The sequence below is a fragment of the Scardinius erythrophthalmus genome (assembly GCF_964197995.2).
Source record: "Scardinius erythrophthalmus genome assembly, chromosome: 8".
Classification (NCBI taxonomy): domain Eukaryota; kingdom Metazoa; phylum Chordata; class Actinopteri; order Cypriniformes; family Leuciscidae; genus Scardinius; species Scardinius erythrophthalmus.
In genome coordinates this window covers 6,183,038-6,197,985 of record NC_138228.1, presented here as the reverse complement: position 1 = coordinate 6,197,985, position 14,948 = coordinate 6,183,038, and the positions used below count along the sequence as shown (strand labels likewise).

Genomic DNA, 14,948 nt, shown 5'->3' with positions numbered 1-14,948 from the left:
CTTTAAATAGACATTTTAATGTAATTATTACTGAAAGCTAGCAAGGACCTTCTGCTATCCAGAAGACAAAATCATAACAGTATACACCAATCATCCAATCCAAAAGAATCAAGGGTGTCAAAACTTTTGAACTGGGTGATTCGTGTTGTGGACTGAAGATGTTTTGTGAAATAGCTTATTCATTGCAGTACTAAATAAAAAACAATGTTTGTGATCCCTCTCATATATTTTTAAATTATTAATATTTTGCAGATTCTGCAAGGATTGTGTAAACTTATAATCAAAAATATATTCATTGTTGAATGAAATTATATATTCTCAATTAATAATAACAACAACCAGATTTCTTTTTTTTTTTTTTTTACATAATTTTATTTGCATTGAAATCATAGAAAATGCACAGAAATATTTTGCAGTCCATAATTTGCTTATTCAACTACTACATTTTGGATACAAGTCTCCATAATTTGAATTTTAGTGCTTGCATTAAAATGAAAAAGTTTTCATGACTCATTATTTGAGCATTATTTCAGATATTCTTAAGCAATCTAAAGCCAAAAGTGCGAGTACATTTATGTACATAATATGGTTATTTATTTCTACAAAAACTGCAAGAAAACAATTTTGTGAAATCATCTGAAATGTCTAAAAATGTCTCATAAATGACTTGATTAAAGACCTGGCCATGAATCATCTGATTGGCTGAAAATAAGATCCTTTGGTATCATTATTCACTTTTTTTCCTTGGCACCGTTTTACGTGTGTTGGTGTATTTGTGCCGGTCATTCCTGTATAGAAAAATAAGATAGCAACAAAGGTTCATATGCAGTTCAGAGACAAAAGCACGTTCATGATCAAGTCATGACTCATGTCCAATTCGTTTAGAGCACATGGGTCACCAACAGTTTACATTTGCTTTTAAGGGTCATATGATGCTATTTTAATTTTATTGGGTGACTACTGGGTGTAATATAATAGGTTAACATGCTTTAATGTTCCAAAACTTTTTTTTTTTTACATACTGTACATTATTATAGCCCCTCAATTCCCAGTCCGTCTGAAACGCGCTGATTTCTACAAAGCCCTTGCTTCTGAAAAGCTCAGAGTGCTCTGATTGGCCAAACACCTCAAGCATGTGTTTGAAATTGAACTATATTTGCAAACTTCAGTTTACAAGGCTTTAAGCAATTGTAAACACACAGTTGATAATGTCGTTGATTTTACCGGATGATCAAACCGATCGACTGGAACCAACTTTGCAAGCATTACTTGAGCAGAATGGTGGCAAGTAGACTTTGGTAGAGAAGCTGGTCACTGTAAACAAGTAAACTTCTGGGTTGTACTGCTCAAGAACAGCTTTATAAATAAATCTTTACCGCTGATTCGTAATTTCATTCATTTTTTCAGGAGGCTAAACAAAGCGGTTTCGTTTTTGCATCCAAACACTGTAACATGACAACACTACACTTCACTGAAACCTCGCCTTCTCTCTTTGCGTACACTTTTGGCATTATTCTAATATTTCACTATGTGATGTAGACGTTTGAGAAAGTAACATCTGGGCTTCGATCGAGGTGTTTTAGGCAGGTTTGGATCAGTGTTCTCTGTTAGATATAATAAATCCTCCTTTGTGGGAGACTATGAGCTCTGTGACTTTACAAATCATATACAAGCACAAACAGACACATTACACACTAAATGAAAAGGAAAACATTAAAAAGCATCATACGACCCCTTTAAAAATAAACCATGTTCTAGGCTTGTCAACAACTATTAGTTCTAAGTTAATCACTGGCAAGTTGCAACATACAGTAGGCGGAAGGGAAATATTACAGTATGCTGTATTTCATTGCCACAGGATTTATATGACACATACCTGCTCATCTTAGCCTTGTTTCTACAGCCCTGTCCGCCCTCCCAGTGGCTTGTGAAAGCGCCTCTTGTCATCATACCTCCGCAACCAACACATGGCTTACCGTTGCCGTACGGCTAGAAGGAGAAAACAAAACAAGAAGTCAAAAATCTTAAGTATATTATACACCAGTGGTTCTCAACTGTTGGGTAGAGACCCAAAAAATGGGCCACAGTTGTAGACAGCAGGGAAAAAAGTATCATTTCTGCATAGAAAAATAAGAGAAAAGCTATAGATAATATACCGTAGAATTTTGTTGAACAGTTAGTTTAGTTATGACGTCAACGGACATGTGTCTAGACAAACTCTACAATATTTAGGTGCAAATCCATTCTCAAAAATTATGAGAAATATACTACAATGAAAATTACTTTGACAGCGAGCTGAATGAAACACCCACTTTTCTAGATCCAATAAATTTCCAGTGGGAAAAAACAAGCCATTCTCATTCAATATTCCATTTCACTCGCAAAATACGTCACAAAACTGAGGTAAAGTCGGTCACAACTTCTGGTTCACATGTAGCGAGGATAAACAGTTTGTGCCGATCCATTAAAACACCTAAATTCAAAACATTTAAAGCCAAAATGATACATTTTCCTACTCAGTCTATGTTACTTTAATAATTTAGCCTATTGTTGGTTCCAAGCAGTTCATGGTAATATTAATAGATTTCTAAAGACATTTTAGTACTGTCATCATTTGATGCCCAGTGGAAAATCTGGGACCAGAAGAAAAGCTAGATGAGACTCACTGTTTTCAACCCATTCATCCTTTAAGAACAAATGTCGTGTTTTTGACAAAATGTGGGTCAAATCCTCTGTTGCGCCTGCAGTGTTATAATATTTCCAAAAGCCAAAAGGTTTAAACGGGCAGCCTGCCTAGTTTGTCTCTAATTTCAATGTAATATTTAGGTTAGGGGGGATTGAGGTGAAAATAATCCTCATCCTGTCGGCATGACCTGCTGCTGACCTGCTCTTTGGCACAATAACCACAGATCATTCTGTTGGCCAGCTCCATCAGATGGTCCTGATCTTCATCATGGCAGGCATCACATGGGTACGCCCGACCACAGCATGGAAATCTGGCAGGAGAGACCATTAATGCAAGACGGCTCCTAAATACGAGCCAAGGGCATTTTATAGGTCAAACAAGAGGACCTGGCGGTACACAAAGTTTTCTGCGACAGAATAAACCTCTTACAGACCCAGACGCTGTTGTCAACAGTTACCTTAGCCACCGGTGACTTTGTTTGAAATGCTTGCAGGCGCCTTTTTCAGGTAGGGGTTTCCCTTGCTGAACTGCAGGGTCTCTGTAGCGTCGAGTGTATTGAGAAGCTGCACCTGTAAAATAATAGTTTTATTTATATGCTGCTTTACGCTCAATGCAATTTACAAAGAGAGTCTGGAATCTCCTCAACCAAAGGGCATCAGAAAACACACCAATTAACCAATAATTTGAGAAACACCTTAGGATTTTTATAGCCATAGTTCGAATTACGGGGGGTATTAGGGGGGTCCGACCCCCCTAGATGAGACTTGGACCCTCCCAAAAGGGATGAAAGTAATAGCTTGCGGGGTACTGAATTTTTTTTTAATAAAATATCATGTTAGCCTATCCAAAATTGTATGTATTTAAATGCAGTATTACCATCACAAACCAACAATTCAGGAAATAATCTAATGAAATACGATTTTCAAACCCTCACTCCCCATTGGGCTGTACCATTTCTCTGGTACGTTCAGACTGTGTTCTTTGCTATGGTTCTTTGATATCACTTCACTAGCTGTCAAAACGTACGTACCGGGTTAGTGGCTGAATCAACTTTAATCTCTGCCTATGGTTTTGACTGCCATGTATATCATCATGTGTTGTGCTTTGTGGTAAATGTTATGAGCAGCTCGTCATCTAAACAGGCTTTCAGAACTGTATATGGTGGACATAAATACTACAGTGTAGGCTGCAAATGCCTGATATACGAATGGGTTTACAAGCGGTGGCCATACATTTGTCTAATATTGCACTGCCTTTGTAACATAGTGATAGCCAACCTTTGAAAAACATTGAGTAGCAAGATCGCTATGGTTTAACCGGAGGTCTCCATTCCACTCAGTGGCCATCACTTAAAAACATTAGGCCTACAATCACACGCCGTAGCAGGAGTTCCATAGATATACTGACACGGGGAGAGGTTTAATGAGGCGATTTATCATTTTGTGCAATTTCATTCTTAATGTCTTAACAAGAGGGAATCTGCACTAATATTCAGGGAATTTTGCATATAGATTAGTGGTTCTCATGTGTGTAAGCCTATATAAAATGGAGAGTGACATCACCAGTCGAAATAGCTGTACCCCCCGAAGCTCACGGTATAATTCGAACACTGTTTACAGGTACAGGTGTAGGAAAAAAATACTATGGTAGTCAATGGGGCCCAGGATCTGCTTGGTAACAAACATTCTTACAAATATCTTCCTTTGTGTTCAGCAGAACAAAGACATTTATACAGGTTTGGAACAACAAGCGAGTAAACAATGACAGAATTTTTATTTTTGGGTGAACTATCCCTTTAACCTGGATAAGCTTTAGTGGAACACCAGGTGCCGGTGTTAAATAATCCCTTGCACGAGACTAATTCTTGACAGAATATCAAAGCATAAGAAACAAGAACTGTACAGAATCAGTGAGGATATAGGACAAGGTTCAGACCTGTCTGATTTCTGGTCTCTGGCTGAATGAAATGAAAGCGTGTCGCTTCCACAAAAATCCTGAGTTTGGTATGACAATGTTGGCAGTTTTGTTCCCAGTTTTGCCCATAGGTCAGATTCTAGAAGAGAAGGAAAAAAAGTAAATAAAATGCAAATAATTTATTATTAGTGCATTTTAATATATCATAAAAGCTGAATTATAATCATATCTGAATAATAATATAATCATTCTAATATGCTGATTTGGTGCTCAAGAAACATCCTAATTTTTTTCAGGATTCTTTGATCAACAGAAAGTTCAAAATAATTTATTTGAAGAAAAAAATTGATCGGGTTAATGCATTCTTGCAGAATTAATTTATAAAAAACAAAATTTTCTTAATTTATTTAAATAAAAAAAATCTTACTGCCTTCAAACTTTTAATCAGTAGTGTGTGTGTGAGAGTGTATATATATATATACACATACACATACACACAGCAGTCAGCATTTAAAGTGGTATCCCAATCAACCTGAATGTTGAACCTGAATCTTTGCAGACCTGAACCGTGTCCTCCTTGTTGCAGTTAAGGCATCCAACACTGAACTCGGAGTCCTGCAGTACCAGGTCTACAGGAACAGCTGCTTTTATGTCCATATAGCCCAAAACATCACTGTAGTGGTGCATCATAGTAGGTCTGAAGGTCACCCTGATATCTGCTCCACATTTCTCACACTGAGCAGCACAGGGCAGACGCCCCGTCAGGGTCAGGTCAGAGTCCACTTTACACCTACAAAAAGCAAAACATGGATATTTTACGCTCATGCCTGATGGCAGTTTGTGATCAATTGTTTAAAGAAATAAGAGGCCATGCTTGCAACTGGTATTGACATCAGACCTTGGCGATCATAAATGGACAGCTCTAAATATAGGTGTATTTCTAAACATTATACTTTTTGAGTATATTCAGGGCATGGTGCCGATGACACATACCGAGTATCGTAATGATATGCTAATGAGTTTGAAAAAATACAGCATTTTACGACAAAATTAAAAACAGCTGACCAATTCAAATTAGCAGAAATTCAAACAGAAAATAGCCATGAATCGGAGAAAAAAATATTTTTGTTCCTAGCCTTTACGGTTCAAAAGTGAGTGCAAATTTAGACAGTTGGTGGCGCTAGAGGGAATGAGTTAGAGACTCCAAATTTGTTGTGATTAATGTTCAGACTGTCCACCATCTTCTACGGTTCTACGGGCTGCCATAGACTCAAGAGCTGACGAACTTTACTTTCAGAATGATTTTTTTTCAGCTGATGAACGATAAAAACAATGACAGCCAATCAGAATCCGCCAGAGCTCGAGCATTTAAAGCAGCGGACGACATAACTGCAGCATGCTTAGAATAAAAAGAACAATATCGTCCGCTGGTGTGGACACTTATTTAGTTATCGTTATAGTATATGTATATGTTATTGTATAGTAAATATACTACTATACTATAATAGTACAGTATATACACTATATAACTATAGTATATGAAGAGTTCAGATGCAAAAGCCTCTAAGTGCCATTTGAAATTTTCTTCTAGAATGATCATTTTTTATCAAACTTGTATATTTAAATTCAGTATTTTCACTTAAATGGCAATGAAAATTACCTATTCATTGTCATTTAAGTGAAATTACTAAACTTAAATGTACCAGCTTGATAAAAATGATCATTCTAGAAGAAAATTTCAAATGGCACTTAGAGGCTTTTGCATCTGAACTATTCATATATACTAAACTATAGTATAGTATATAGTATATATGGTGTGAATGGGCCTTAAATGCTCCTAAATATAAAATTCCAATAGAATTAGAACAATTATTAAAACTTTATAGTTGTCGTCCTTAGTGTGAACGGGCCTTAAAACCTGGTGCAAACATCCGTCTCGACCACTTGTTGTGATAGGATCATTGAAGATGTAAATACCAGGTATAAAAAAAGGTTCGAGTTCTGATCTCTTATTAACATCTGAAAACTGAAATGAAATGTTTTAGTTTGGTTTGAAAAAGGATTGAAATTCACCTGTTGCACTTCAGGGACACTGAGATCCGACTGGCCGCCACAGTAGCTGTTTGTTCTCCCAGTATCAGACCCAGCAGTTTGATCTCAGTACCTCTTCGTCTGTCTCTTGTTTTTATGTTCTCCACCTGGTGTCCGCCTTCCTCCCCATCAATACCAAGAGCAGTTTCATCCTCCTCCTCCTCTTCCTCCTCTACTCCAGCTTCATCATGTTCTTCCTCCTCCTCCCCTGAAGCCACTGTGAGTGACACTACACGCTCAGGAGTGTCCGATTTCTTGGATGTGTTCTTAAAAACTGTGACCTTGAGCTGCTCATAGGGAACAAACTGTATTCCAGCCCTCTCTAGGTCAACGTCTTTTTTCAACTGAGAAGAGAGATTTGAGTTATTAATAGTAGACCTGAGTCTGTTCACTGACAGTCTGATGCATAACTGGAAGACACATCTCAGCTGTAATCTGATTGGCTGTTATATATATTCCCAGGCGAGTGCGAGTCTCACCTGTCTGGCCCCCTCAGTGAAGAGTTTCTCCATACTACGGTCCAGCCAGCGCAAGTATGGCCTGAAGAGCAGCTCGACTCTACCCATCAGCTGATTAGTGGCATGTTTAGCCCTCAGCCATTCCTCTGAGGCCTTCTGCACATGTCTGCATTCACACACATTTAAATAAATAGTTGATATCAGTTTATATTTGAATGCACAGTGTGTGAAATATAAACAGTTCTTCTCACCTCCCCATAAGTGATTGTAATTCCTGGTCCTCAGGGACATCCACAGTGAAAACCTATGATACGTTAGCTTTTATTAGCAAAAACATACATTTTAACATAAAATTTGAAAGATTTCAAAGATGCACACCTCTTGAGGGTAACTCTCAGGAAAGCTGACCATGATGTCCACTTCGTTAAGATCATATGGCTGCAAATAATAACAGACATTATCAGTGTAGCTTTATCCGTAACTGTGTCTAGCATGCCAGCTATAAGATTTTGCAATACAATTATATAAACATACATACATACATAATATAAATATATAATAAGTTTATAATTAGTAAGATTTTTCTTTTGAAAATAATAATGTTCAGCTAGGATGTGTATTAAATAGATCAAAAATGGCAGTAAAAAAAATTATAATGTTATAAACATTGCTATTTCAAATAAAAGCTGATCTTTTCAACTTTATTAAAGAATCCTGAAAAAGCAGCACTACTGTTTTCAACATTGATAATAATAAGACATGTTTCTTGAGCACCAAATAAGCATATTAGAATGATTTCTGAAGGACATGTGAAAATTCAGCTTTGATCACAGGAATAAATCACATTTTAAAATCAATTAAAATAGAAAAGTTATTTTAAATTTTAATAATATTTCACAAAATTACTGTTTTTATGAATTTTTTATAAATTAAATGCAGACTTCTTTCAATAACATTAAAAAAAAAATTACCGACTTTCCTGCGGACTTTAAAACGATTAGGCTATATAAAACACCTACATTGTTTGAAAGACCTTATAAAAATCCATTTAGACTTATGTAACATTCAATACGTCTCAATTAGTTATGCAAACAAGCATAATACGAAAGTAATCCATTCTTGATCTTCTTTCGTTAAGTTTTGCACAATCAGCTGTATGATACCGCTATTAAGGTTATACTTCAATACTTCAGTGTTCCCATATTCCCATTCTATTACACTAACTTGGACTTTGCCATTAGGCACATGGTTGCTCTTTGGTTCTGCTTCTCATTACGTATGCTCTATACTTTAAATTGCCCCTATTATGCTTTTTCGGATATTACGTTTCACGTAGTGTGTAACTGTTTGTGAATGCAAAAGGTCTGCAAAGTTGTATGCTGAAAGTGTTCGATAAATGAAGTTACTGCGTTCTAAATGAAGAACAGATTCTGAACTGCCTGAAACGGGTCGTCAGTAATTCCAGCCTTACTTCCTGCTCGAACCTAGGTGAGTCTCTAACTAATTTGCTTACAGTATAATGCCTGCTCGCAAATGTCTACTTTGACCCGCCCTCAAACACTGTAATTGAAACTGAGGCCTGGAAGAGTTTGGTTTGCACTGTCGACATGTCGAGAAGATGCTGTTGTCTGCGATGCGAAAGCAAATCCACCGACCTGGCCATCTGACCAATCAGAGCAGAGTAGTCTCTCTGAAAGGAGGGGTTTAGAGAGACTGAATCCTTTATTGAACTGTTTCTGACATTGTGAGAAAAGAGGTGATGCTGAAATGTATATTATGAGAAAATTAAAGTGTTTTTTTACCTTGGATGCTTGTAAACCTAGGGTGACCATACGTCCTCTTTTTCCAGGACATGTCCGGCCGGGATTTCGAGATCGCCCAAAATATCCGGGATTTGGATTTTGCTTTCTAACGTCGCCATTCATTTTGTTTACATGCACACCTTTCGATTCAATAGGACTGAATTAATTCCGATTGGTGAATCTGAATGTAGTGTTTACATGAATGCTAAATAAGTGATCGGTTGATGCATTTAGCATTGCTAAGAAAATTCCTGTGTTTTCGTCTCGGTCGGGATCCGTGTGAAGCAGAATGCATGTCCTGCAAAGCTGGCACGTACGTGTCAGTGTCAAATAATGTAATAATGTAAACATAATGAATGGTGACTGTAGAAAGCAAAAGCCGAATCCCGGACATTTTGGGCAGTCTCGAAATCCTGGCCAGACATGTCCTGGTTAAAGAGGACGTATGGTCACCCTATTGTAAGAGACCTCCGTAACAAAATTAGGAACCTTAAAATAGCATTATAGGGGCACTTTAATTCACTTTATGTTCAATACAATAAGTGTTTACCCAGTCTGGGTCCGTGGCTTGAACCGTGACTCTGTAGTAGGTCAGCTGTCCATCTTCTCGCTCCTGCACGATGAGATTGTCTTTCGGAAATCTCTTCGTCAGCTGAGCGATCTCAGTGGCTCTCAGCTGCTTGCAGACCTCTTCAGTAAGATCAGCCAGTTTGACCTGCTCATGACTTTTAGCTGGTCGTGGGGCTGGAGCGGAAGGCCTGAAGTTGCTCCTCTCTCTCGGGCCGTGAGGCTGGTCCTTCACGGGCGGAAGCTGCTGTGGATGCAAGAAGCGACACTGATCCTCCATTGCACAAAACCCAGACAGAAAGTAGCGGCAGGGACGCCTGGGTCTCTCCTGCTTCACAGGAGCACTTTTGTGGCCGGATGGAGGCGGATGCTTCTTTGTACTAGATTGGCTGTTTTCGCTCGACTGCTGTTGTTTGTCTGATGCGTGACCATCCACGTTTCCTTCTTTCCCCTTGTGAGCCGTACCATTCTCTCCTTCTTTCAATGGACCTGCAGCTCTCTGATGAAGAAAGCGGCACCTTTTCCCGTAATAGCATTGCCTGCCCTGAGAGTAGAAACGGCACAGTTGCTGCACCTGACCGGCCTTCTGTGAAGTCTCCTTACTGCTAATCTCAGTATCGTGGCTTGAGTCGTCCTTTTCAGTTTCAACCGACACAGAAGGAGCTGGTTCATCCTCAGGAACCAATGACTGTGAAACACAAATAAAACAACATTAAAGGTCCCGTTCTATGCCCCTTTTCAAAAGATGTAAAATAAGTCTCTGATGTCCCCAGAGTGTGTATGTGAAGTTTGAGCTCAAAATACCCAACAGATCATTTTTTACAGCATGTTTAAATTGACATTTTTTGGGGCTCAGAAAAACGAGCCGTTTCAGTGTGTCCCCTTTAAATGCAAATGAGGTGCTGCTGGACGACACAGGGGGCGGAGCTTCATGAGCTCGTGCTCAGTCTGTCAGGAAAAATTCATCTCACGGAATGATGATAATATCAGAAACTCTCAGTAACGGCGTTCATTTCGAGTCGGACAATAATGCCTACAGAGTCAGATTGCTGTATAGAGATGAAACAGGTATGGTTTAGTAGTTTAATTACGGTTATTATAACGTATTTGTCATCTGCTTGTAGGCTATGTATCCATTATTTATTAATAGCCTACAAGTCTGCTGTCTGAATGATGATCAAACATGTACTGATGAGTATAATAAAGTTTATTGTACATCACACAAAAGATGAAGCGTCAGTTTTACTTCAGAAAATCACCGTAAGAGCTGAGTAAACACAGTAGGCTAAGTTATAAGAAGTGCGCAAGTAGCCAGTAGAGTTGAGGGAGCATTCCTGTGGGCGGAGGTTAGTCAAGAAACGGTTCTGGTGATGTCACTAATGCAGGATGTAGAGGGGTGTAGTCCAATCGAGCCGTTTTTTGTAGTCAACTTCTGTTAAATAAAATATCTCGCTTGGCATTGAACTTTGAGCTTTATAATTTTACAGATATTTTTTATACTCTAACAGCAACATTACACACTAACTAAAGTTTGAAACATGGAATCGCATGCAACGGGACCTTAAAAAAAGCACTATGCAAGATTTGTACCTTAAAGTCCCCATGAACCGGAAGTTGCAAACAACTTTTCTCCAGTGTTGTGACGTATTTCCAAGTGAAACGGAATATTGAACAGAGGGCAGGGTTTTACTTTAGCGCTCCTCCTCTCCATCTCTCGCTCATGCAGACTAACGGTTTGAGGCGAGTGGTTAAGCGTTTTCAACCCAAACCATCAAACTGACGTCATCAGAAAAGGAACGCCATTCCAGACCGGAAGTAAATTTTCAGATTTTGATTAAAGATTACCACGGCAAACAATTTTTTTCTGTGTATTAACTTGCACGGATTAATTGTTCACCACAAGACTAGTAATACGCGCTAACAAAGTAAATTTTGATTTCATGTCGACTTTAATATAACAGCTTCGAAATCCTTTCGATGGTAAACAAACTCATAGTAGGGTGAATCATCCCGATAGCAAAGCAAGAATCTCGCGAGAATCACGACTTGCTTTACGGCACGACGTCACATACATCAACAGCATATGAAGCAGCCTCTATGGAAGACACTGCACGCATTTCAGACGTGAATCATGGCAGAGTCGACGGAGAAAACAAAGAAAGCGCGGCCGGAAGAGTGCAGAGACGGCTCTGCGTGAGTGGTATTTACTGAAGTAACGTTAAATACAAGTACTCCACAGCGACTCTAGGGGTCACTGTTTGAGAAAGACGGAAACTGCATAGTGTGCCTTTAAAATATCTTTTATATAACAACAAAGATATAACTGAACTGCAGATTTAGCTGCGTGATACAGCATTTTTTTAAATTCAAGTTGTGATCCTAACGGAGTATAAACTAATGACCAAATTACATGATTCGATAATTCTGGTCAAATAGAGTTCAGCCAATAAATGGCAATTAGAGTAAACAGAAAGGTATTTTGTAATCATTTAACATTTCAGCAAAGTGGCTCCTTCGAACAGTTCATTCAGTGAACTGGTTATACTGATTCAATAGTTCTTTTAAAATGCTCTAGACCAGGGGTTCTCGACTCTGGCCATCGAGGTCCACTTTCCTGCAGAGCTTAGCTCCAACCCTAATCAAACACACGTGAGGTGAAAAATGTCCCGAAGCAGATTTCGCTCATGTTGGTCATGTGAATTCGCTTCGTTGATCAACAGAAAACTGCTTGGTTTGAAAGTGGCAGCAGTTCATGCATTGCTACACTTTTTGACAAGTCACTTTTTTATGTCCATGTAATTTTGCTGATGTGACCACACCTTTAGCACTGTTCTACAATTTTTCAGAGGCGAAATCTAATCATTTCAATAGGAATCTATGCTATTGGAATTTCACGGGACCATCGACAATAGAAGACAATTGTATATCTAATAAAGCCTTATGTATGTGCATTTGTTATGGGCACTTTCGTAACACTGCTTCATTAAACTTCTAAACATTTACGAATCTTTTGGTTCAATCAATGCATAATACTTATGCATCTATAATACAAAAAGGAGAATATTTAATAACTTCTAATTTTAATTTGCCAATCCCTTTCAGCAAATTGGCTCCTTCGAACAGTTCATTCAGTGAACTGGTTATACTTCATTCAATAGTTCTTTAAAATGCTCTAGACCAGGGGTTCTTGACTCTGGCCCTCGATGTCCACTTTCCTGCAGAGCTTAGCTCCAACCCTAACCCTTTTTGTACATCTATGAATCATAATTGAATTGCATTTTATGTTTTGACATCCACAACTAAAACTACAGAGCTCTGATCATAAAACTAAGCATTTAAATATCATCTTACTAAGACATGTTATTGGGAGATATAGAGTGACAAACTGATATTTATGTGCATTTTATGTAAGTAGTCTGCTATACTTATAACTAATTTACATTAAAAGTTATCAGAATTTCATCTAACTTTTAGGCCATATAAATAAGCATCAAATTGTCATTTTTTGCTCAGTTTGGGCCTCTGAATGAGTGTCCCTCCTCCTCCACCTCCAGTATGAGCTACAAATTCTCCTATATGGACCATATATATATACACACACATATATATACGTACATATAGCCTACATATACATACATATATATGTCCAACAGGTTCAATGACCTGTTCCATTTAAATATATATACAGGGTTAATAGTACTACGTAAATAACATTTAATAGATTACAATTTCATGTAAACATTTGCAATAGGTTTGGAAAAGGTGTAATTACATGTTTGAGCAGAGTTTTCGGTGAATTTACACCGTTTTGACCAGCAAGTGCCGCAAGAGGTTCTGTTTTGAGCCGAGTGCTTCGAAACACTGAATCATTTAGCGAATCAACTGGTTCATTTCATTCAGAATTTCGCAAAGCTTATTTCTCCTATCACTAATGTTCATGTTGATACTGATTTACACTTTTATTAGCTGTGTTAATTCTGTTTTATTAATACAATGTTGATATTCAAAATGAACCTATTCATCTGGTTCTTTGAAAAGATTCAATTTACGATTCACTTACTGAGGAATCGAACACTGCTAACACGCACTTTGGGATCAGGAAGTGCTGCTAAACTGAAAGTTTGGCTGTTAAAAATACCATGTTGTTTAGGATTACTTATGTTGGCGATACTGTTATTATTTATAGCAGTGGTCAAAATTACTGGTGAACATTTGTCGTGAATGTTACCTAACAGATTTGCCACTAACCTGCACCACACCCGCACTTTCTGACTCCATTGAATCGGATACCACCTTGAAGTCAATGTAAACTGTCCAATCCCTCAGTGTTTATTGCTGTCTCTCTGTGTCGTTTACGTTTACGTTAGCATAAACACATGGGTTTCTAAGATTAAGAGGCATGTGTTAGATGAAAAAAAAAGAAACAAAACGCTATCTTCCTCCAGGGGACGCTTTGCTGGCTCAAAAAATATAACCGTCCATTGATGCGCATTCAAATCTCGAGACTTTTTTTTGCATTACTGGAGACATTTTCACACTAAAAAGGCTAATCGTTTGAATCTGTTTACTGGTACCTGAAATAATATCATTGCTAAATTAAAAATCGGCTCCAGCAATGATTTGTAAAAGAAGATTTAGTATGTAATCAAAAGCGACTGTGATTCGTCCAAACTGACCAGCGCGGAAGAAAGTAACATGTACCACGTGACACCGTCATCTACTTCGGCACCGTTCTGGAAAAGCAAGCGGCGTTTCTCTTTCTGGCTATGTATGTGGCTGGTCCTCTGGATGATAAAAACGGTCCTACATTACAGGAAATAGCGACAGGGACGCCTAGCGCTCTCTCTCTTGCTTTAAAGGAGCAGTTTTGTGGATGAATGGGGGCGGTTTGCTCCTCTGTTCCAGACTGGCTGCTGTCTCTCGACTGCTGATGTGTGGGTCTGATGCGTGACCATTCACATTTATTTCCTTTTTCTTTGTGAACTGTACAATTTTCTCCTTTTTCGTTGCGCATGTTGCTCTCTCATAGAAGAAAGCGGCTTTTATACCCGTAATAGCATCATCGCCTGCCCTGAGTGTAGAAACGGCACGATTGCTGCACCTTACCGACATCATAATTAAATAATTACCATCGGAATAATGACAGTGAGAACTGGTAATATTCACTGAATTAAAAATACACGGTGAAGAATTGGATATTTGGCCCAATCATAGCTGACCAATCAGAGAGAACGTATGGGCCAAAGCCACGCCCATTTAATGCAGCTTTATGCTAATCGGCATTCTATTTGTTTATTTTTTTCAGTGTTTTGAGCTAGACGTCATCGACGCCCTCTTGCTTTACGGAGTAGAATTACAACAGAGCATGTCCGGGCAAGTTCAAGTACTGAGCAATAAATTCATATCCAAACTGTCCTAAAACACATCTTT

The 14,948-nt window shown here is 38.3% G+C and overlaps 1 protein-coding gene across 2 annotated transcripts; it reads right to left on the bottom strand.

Annotated features, from left to right (window-relative positions):
* Positions 1-363: 363 nt before the first annotated feature.
* LOC308694294 (uncharacterized protein) lies at positions 364-14,591 on the bottom strand. Of its 2 annotated transcripts, none has more exons than XM_081371761.1 (12): positions 14,195-14,591; positions 9,502-10,206; positions 7,528-7,587; positions 7,401-7,453; positions 7,171-7,315; positions 6,674-7,035; positions 5,162-5,390; positions 4,622-4,739; positions 3,144-3,255; positions 2,885-2,996; positions 1,877-1,989; positions 364-788 (listed from the first exon to the last, which is right to left on the bottom strand). In XM_081371761.1, exons 1-12 carry the CDS (start codon positions 14,213-14,215, stop codon positions 728-730), a joined length of 2,091 nt encoding a protein of 696 aa, XP_081227887.1. In that variant the 5' UTR covers positions 14,216-14,591; the 3' UTR covers positions 364-727. The 2 variants fall into 2 exon arrangements, with proteins under 2 accessions (XP_081227887.1, XP_081227886.1); XM_081371760.1 differs by having other exon boundaries at positions 13,767-14,452.
* Positions 14,592-14,948: the final 357 nt, after the last annotated feature.